General features: G+C 30.1%; 1 protein-coding gene across 1 annotated transcript; it reads right to left on the bottom strand.

Moving 5' to 3' along the window:
- Positions 1-217: 217 nt before the first annotated feature.
- LOC134264325 (uncharacterized) lies at positions 218-7,602 on the bottom strand. The gene is made up of 16 exons (XM_062746620.1): positions 7,537-7,602; positions 6,642-6,752; positions 6,232-6,279; positions 5,889-5,960; positions 5,389-5,472; positions 5,199-5,294; positions 4,970-5,053; positions 4,286-4,360; positions 4,000-4,083; positions 3,811-3,885; positions 2,560-2,643; positions 2,370-2,444; positions 2,017-2,100; positions 1,657-1,740; positions 1,011-1,121; positions 218-232 (listed from the first exon to the last, which is right to left on the bottom strand). Exons 1-16 carry the CDS (start codon positions 7,543-7,545, stop codon positions 218-220), a joined length of 1,191 nt encoding a protein of 396 aa, XP_062602604.1. The 5' UTR covers positions 7,546-7,602.
- Positions 7,603-7,806: the final 204 nt, after the last annotated feature.

The following is a 7,806-nucleotide window of genomic DNA, read 5'->3' as shown; positions in this document are numbered from 1 at the left end:
GATGAATACCGATCCCGATCAGAATTAAGACGAAGAAAAACAGAAATAAAAAAAATCGAGGCGGGGGTTTAAAATCAGGGCGGGCGGGGATGAGAATCTAGGAATATTTTTATTATGGCGTAGTAATTCTGACTGGTAACCATCTCTTCTGAAATATAACAGCTTTCATCATCCACAAACAAACTCTTATTTGAAACTCAAAGAATGTCCTCAGTTTTCAAGTCTCAACATTCTAACAATGGAAGAATTTTTGCTATTTTGTAAAGCACAATCTAAATTTACAAATACTAAGATGTCATCTTTGCCCATAAGGTTTTCGGATTAACCTCTCGCCTTACAAACCATAGATTTTAATTTTAACAAAAAACTTATTGAATAATTATAATCTTCCATATAGATTGTACATAAAAGCTAGCTGCAGAACTGTAGCTCTCCGAATAAATATATATTGATAGATCTCCGGTCTATCTATCAATATATATTTCTTTTTGGAAAGCTACCTAGTTCTACAGCTATTCCCAGACATGTTGCACAATGTTGATAATACCGTATACCACCTCTGCCCCTATAAGTGCCCCTAGCATTTTTTTCAATTGTCAGGAAATAAGGGCCCCCTATACAGTGATTAAAATCATCTAGAATCATTTCAAAAGTCTGCCAACATTTGAAGAAAGTGAAAATGTACCTTGTCTATTATCCAATATCTCGGTGGATAATGAATCATTTAGCATAATTTGGATGGATTATCTTCACTTAAAGTAATTAAGTTAAACATTATTTTAGCAGTTCTTTGAATTTATTTTAAACAGATTTTTTAATGTTAGAATATGACATTAAATATTATAAAGAGAATACCAAAATAAATGCCCCATTTTCGCAATTTTCTAAGCACCCGGGCTGGTTAATAGGGATTATACGATATGCATAAAACATGTAAATTAACACAATTTAATTCTGCACAGGAAATATTTAAAATGATTTCTAAAAAAAATGTCATATAAAATTTTTACCTGTGGAGAAGTTTTAAAGGTATCCACATGAAACAGGAACAGTTTCCGAGGGACAAATAAATCTTCTTCTTCCTCCTTTTCTAAGTCTGATTTGTTGTCTTTGTTCAAATTCTATAAAACATGGAACTCTTTCATTAGGTATTTGACAGAAATATTTTATTTTGTTTTGTTTGATTTTAATTTTAATTCTAGAAAAAGAAAATTATTTAGTCATTTTTAAAATTAGGTACTTGACAGAAATATCTAATTTTGTTTTGTTTGATTTTAATTTTGGATTTTCTAAATTTAAATTATTTATTTTGGAAAATTTATTAGATTTTTTTCTATATAAAAGTCAAATGTTTAGTATGATATTTTACAAACATAAACACTAGATACATGTATAACTGCTAAATTAAGGCCTTCTTATACATGTATTTGTTTGCACTCTAAAAAATTATGTTGCTAGGTAAATGAAAATGAAAATAACTCCCCCCCCCCCCCCAACACCAGTGCTGAATTTTTAAAATCATTTTTGTTATATAAATTTTTAAAAAATGATACGTTCCTGGGGGTAAAAAAAATAAATGGAACATTTTTTTAGCCAGTCATTTAAATTGGAACAGGGCAACCACACAATATTTTAAAAATGGTCTAAATTACTTACTTTAAGCTCTTTAAGCATTGCTGACTTCAGTGCCTTTAGAATTTGGAACTGCTTTTCTTCTAAATTTCGTTTGGTCAAAACTGTCTGTTAAAAAAATGAAAAAATACATATTTAAATTTTGAAAAGATAAAGAAGCAAATGGTAAAACTTACAAAATAATACCACAATTAATCTTTTTCTATAGTAATTTCTAATTTCATTTCTATGGTCCACAAATTTTGATGACACCACCTACAATTCATTTTTTTCTTTTTGAAATTATGATTTCTTAACAAGTTTGTTTATTTCAATCTTACACAATAGGTAAATACACTGTATTACAATTGATTTTTACCATTTTAACAATGAAAGGAGGTTTACCTTTAGCTCTTTTAGCATCTTCCACATAACTTCCTGTTGTTTTCTGAACTGTGCATCTTCAGAATGCTTCTTAGTCAAAACTACCTGTAAGAAAATTTTTAATAAAATTAATGTAACTTATAGCAAACAAACAAAACAAGACAGGATCATTAAAATATATAACCCATGTATGTAAATATGTTTAATATAATGCATATGTAGGGAGAGGGCTTTAAAATTAAGACTTTTGCCCATAATTTAAAGTATAAGCAATAAAATATGTTCAAATCAAATCAAAATATAAAAAAAAAAAATACTCAAAAAATACAAGACTATATAGTAAGGTAAGTTATGGATAAACAATGAAAACTTACCATCAGCTCTTTGTGTATGGCTTGCTTCTTTTCTTCTCTTGCAATCCTTCCTTCAAAATCCATTAATGCCACAACCTAAAAATCAAAATTTATCAAAAACTCTTTTTACTTAGCCTTTGGTAAAATTGTTAATTATCACCATTTTTGGAAACCATTAAAGGTACATGTATATAACATTTGGTGTCTTTACCTTAAGCTCTTTTAACAATTCCGACATGATTTTCTTCTGATGGTAGATTTTTATTTTGTCCTGATCTCTCCTAGTCAAAATTGCCTGGATAATAAAATAATAAAAAAAGATCAATTTTTTATATCATAAACATTTAATCATGAAAATTATTGGCTATAAGAAGAAGGTACAGTTTGGTCTGTATTGTGCCCTTAAATTTTATTTTCTTAAAAAGTTAATAAAATTGAGAACATAATGCATAACAAGAAAATTTTGGCCACAGCTCACCTGAAGCATTGTGGCTTGGAAAAGGTAGAAAATTGGTTTTTATTGAAAAGTTTTAATCCAAAAGAAGTCCCATGACCAATCATGGCTTTAATGCAGAAAATGATTTTTAAAGAATTTTTCACATATTTCATGTAAAACTTTTGTGTATGTGCATCTGCCTATCTGGGGTTTTCATGATTTGAACAAACTTGAATCACCTCTACCTGAGGATGCTTCCATATAAATATATAAAATCATGGCTTTGTATTTCTTGAGAAGAAGAATTTTCAAGAATTTTCCTATATATTTCTATGTAAAACTTTGGTCGATTGTGGCCCCGCCCTACCCTCGGGCGTCATGATTTGAACAAACTTGAATTTTATTTTCTTCAAAACCTGGGGATGCTTCCATGAATTATGGCTTTGCTATATCTTAAGAAGAAGATTTTTAAAGAATTTTCCCATATATTTCTATGTAAAACTTTGGTCGGCCATTTTGGCTCTTGCCCTATTCATGATCCTTGAAAAACTTGAATCTACACTACCTGGGGAAATTCCATATAAATAACTGAATTATGGCTTTGCTATTCTTAAAGAAGATTTTTAAAGATTTTTTTCAATATATTTCTATGTAAAACTTTGGTGGCCATTGTGGCCCTGCCCTACCCCCGGGGGTCATTTTGAACAAATTTGAATCTACACTACCTGAGGATAATTCCACATTTTCATCTTTCCTGGCCCAGTGGTTCTTGAAAAAGATTTTTAATAAAAATGCCAATAAAAATTCACAAATTTTAATTATCTTTACCTTTGAAAATTGTTAATTATCATTTTTGAACCAAAAACAGTAACATTTGGCCTATACCCAAGGATGGTTTGTGGCAAGTTTGGTTGAAATTGCTACCCTCCGGTTATTCATAAGAAGTCTTAAAAAGTTACGGAAAATTGACAACAGAAATGCAAAATGACTAAAATATAACATAAAAAATAAACAATGAAAACTTACCATCAGCTCTTTGTGTATGGCTTGCATCTTTTCTTCTCTTGCAATCCTTCCTTCAAAATCCATTAATGCCACAACCTGAAAATCAAAATTTCTTAAAATCTATTGACACTTAACCTTTGTTAAAAATTGTTAATCATCACCATTTTTGGCAACCAATAGCATTAACATTTGGCACACACTTGTATTTACCTTAAGCTCTCTTAACATCTCGGACATGATCTTCTGATGATGGTGGACTTTTATTTTCTCATGATCTTTTCTAGTCAAAACTGCCTGGATAATATTAATGATAAAATAAAAATCAAATTTTAATATCATAAACATTTAATCATGAAAATTATTGGCTATAAGAAGAAGGTACAATTTGGTCTGTATTGTGCCCTAGAAATTTTATTTTCTTAAAAAGTTAATAAAATTGAGAACATAATGCAAAATGACTAAAATATAACATAAAGGATAAACAATGAAAACTTACCATCAGCTCTTTGTGTATGGCTTGCCTCTTTTCTTCTCTTGCAATTCTTCCTTCAAAATCCATTAATGCCACAACCTGAAAATCAAAGTTCATCAAAAACTACTCACACTTAACTTTTGTTAAAATTGTTAATTATCACCATTTTTGCAACCAATAACAGTATTATTTGGTGTCTTTACCTGAAGCTCTTTTAACATCTCTGACATGATCTTCTTCTGATGGTAGACTTTTATTTTGTCTTGATCTCTTTGAATCAAAGCTTCCTGTATAATAAATAATAATATAAAAATCAAATTTTAATATCATTAACATTTAATCACGAAAATTATTAGCTTAGAAGAAGGTACAATTAGGTCTCTAGTGTGCCCTAAAAATTTTATTTTCTTAAAAAGTTATTTAAATTGAAAACATAATGCATAATGACTAAAATATAACATGAAGGATAAACACACGAAAACTTGCCATTAACTCTTTGTGTACCACTCTCCAAGTGCCCTGCCTTCTTTCCAATCTCTCACTTCTGTTGTCAAATTCTTTTAAGGCCACTACCTGAAAATGAAAAATTTAATATCAAAAGTAATGAACAGTTTACCGGTACCTTTTTAAAACTTGAAAATTGCCCACATTTTCAGTTACTGAAACATTGCAACCAATTAAGCTTACATTAACATTTGGCATGTTTACCTGAAGCTCTTTTAACATCTCTGACATGATCTTCTTCTGTTGGTAGATTTTTATTTTGTCTTGATCTCTTCTAGCCAAAACTGTCTGTATAAGAAATTATTGAATAAAGATCAATTTATTGAATGAAGATCAATTTATTGAATAAAGATCAATGTTAATATCATAGATATTTAATCTAAAAAATAATAGGATAATTGGGTACACGAGCAAATGTTTCTGAAAATTTTACCATCAGTTCTTGGTGGATTGGCCCAAACATTTTCCTTGATTTTTCAATGCCAATAATTGTGCTTCTTAGCTTGACAATCTTCCTTGGGACTTCTTTCTGTAAACACAATTATAATATTTATCAATCTGATCAATGAGTAGAAAGCTAATATAATTTCACAACTTCTTAAGATGCATAGACAGCTAAATACCTTAAGTTCTTCTTGCATTTCTTCTTTTAACTTGATTTGTGAATCCATGACTTTCAACATCCCTTCTACCTTTGATAAGTTTTCCTAAATAAACAATTTATGAAATAATAAATCAATTAATGAAATAAATCAATAAATTTGTTATATTCATGACAGATACATGTACTATTTTGGCCTATTATTCAAGGAGAAGACATGCATGGTTTTTGCCTGTTTCCCAATCCTTATTAAAATTAAATTATTCATAAAATAAGGTTAATTAAAGTAAACATATAATAGACAAAAATTATACATGATATATATTTCAGCAATTTTTTAGAAGGTATATTTCACTGGATCAAAATACAAGTAATTTCAAATTGTGCTCATTTGTAAACCAAAATAGTTCTCTTATGTATTTATAATAATAAAAGCGTCTCCATATACGTGAAACATTTGGTAAGGACGTTAAACAACAAATAATCAATCAATCGTCAGATATTTATAAAGCCCTGCATTACCTGTCGTAGTTCCTCTTCCTCAACCATATCCACCCAGCTTTTTTCAAACTTTAGTATCTCTTTCTTTGATTTCTAAAAAAATAAACGAAGACGCTTTTTACATGAATCTCTCTCTCTCTCTCTCTCATTTTACAATAATAATTTTGTAATTTGAACTCTTTACGTTAACTCTCTTCTACAAAATAATTTATACGTAACTGATGCATAAAAGGAACTCTTGGCACAAAATCGTTTTCTCCAAAGGACATAAATCAAGCATTTTATCTTGTTTAAATTTGCAAAAATTATCTAGTTAGAATCATTTATATGGCTAAAATAACAGTCTTCAACATAGGCTACTCACCAGATCTTTAACGGCTTCATCTCCGAAGTCCAGAATTAATTCTGTGTCCTGCAAAGGCAGAAAATTTTATTTCAGGAACTAAGCAAATTCAACCTTTTTGTGAAAATAATCGACTTTGCAAAATACTGATAATTGTTAAATTTTTTAATGCAGTATTATAAGATTCTTATCTGTCTTTCATTTAAACAAACAAAAATCAAAAATAGTATTTTCAAAGGTTTGAAAAAACTACAGGCGTCAATGAAATATTGTTTACTTCCCTTTCACCTTACTCTAGTTAAGAATAAAAACTTGATTTTGTTTTATTTTTCTGGGATTTTAAAATCAACACACCCCTTTTTTCCCCAGCCCTCCAAGGCACAGCAAAGATTTAAAAAAATTCTAATTAAAATTTCTAATAAGCTCCTTACAAAGGGGATGGGAAGCATGTCTATAGGTACATCAGCTGATCGGCAGGCCAGCTCTGTCAGAATTTCTCGTAGTCGTTTTTCGTTGTACATTTTCTTGCTCACAACTGCATTCTGAAAAGAAATTAGATTTGCAGAGGTTTAAAGTCATTTTAATCTTGAATTACTATAAATGACTATCAAAACCCGAAGGAAATAAAAATTCTAAATTGGTATCAATATTTAAGTAGAAGTGAGTATCTCAGAAGTGAATCGAAATAATTGTTTTTATTCTTATACGTAACGAATTCCAAGAAAAGGTCTACAACATGATAAATTCTGAAATTTTACCACGACAGATCTTAAAAATAAGTAATATACAACCAATTAGGCATACTTAAAGCTAATAAAAACTAATTTTGCAAAAAGTGTTGTATAAAAAGACACAAAAACAATTCATTAGCATTTACTCACAAGATGCATTTCCATCGCTTTTGTGTAAACAAAACTTAACTATGACGTCATAGGTCATCGTTAAAGACCTCCGTCATGACGTAACAATTAACTTGTTTGTATATATTTTATCAAAGTATTTTGAAAGCAATCTAATGTTCAACAAGCCAATTTAGGTACATGCACATGTAAATTCGTGTCAAAGTAAAAAAAAAACAACAACAAAAATAAACCCCCTCATATTTGTCCACAAAGGCTTTGTATAAAAACAAAACTCCAAAAGGGGACAATGCACTGGTATCAGTTAGCGTGATTGTACAGTAAAAAATATTCTTGATGAAAATCAGATTATGACTGGCAATGACTCCATTTAAAATCTCACGAGACGAAAGCTTGATTCCTAAGTCACTTTAGAAATGCAATTAATTACATCTGCTAGATATTCTAAGGCTTGAAGTCTACTTACAGTTTGCATACCCACTGCTTTGTTGACGTTGTGTATCTATGTAAAACTGTATTATGACGTCATAATCATTGTCAAAGTCCCTTTGATGTTTGAAAGCATGAATCATACTGATTAGGCCGGGGAGCATATTTTATTTATTATACCCCCCGCTTGAAAAGCGGGAGGGTATATAGTAATCGTTAATTCCGTCCGTCTGTACGTCCGTCCGTCCGTCTGTCCGTCCGTCCTTCCGTCTGTCCGTCCGTCCGTCTGTTACGCTTTGGGGTACCC

This window comes from Saccostrea cucullata, unplaced genomic scaffold, assembly GCF_032062105.1.
Source record: "Saccostrea cucullata isolate Sc308-1 unplaced genomic scaffold, CSIRO_AGI_Scuc_v1 ctg10569, whole genome shotgun sequence".
Classification (NCBI taxonomy): Eukaryota; Metazoa; Mollusca; class Bivalvia; order Ostreida; family Ostreidae; genus Saccostrea; species Saccostrea cuccullata.
Note: the sequence above shows the minus strand (reverse complement) of the source record. Positions and strands in the feature narration are given on the sequence as shown.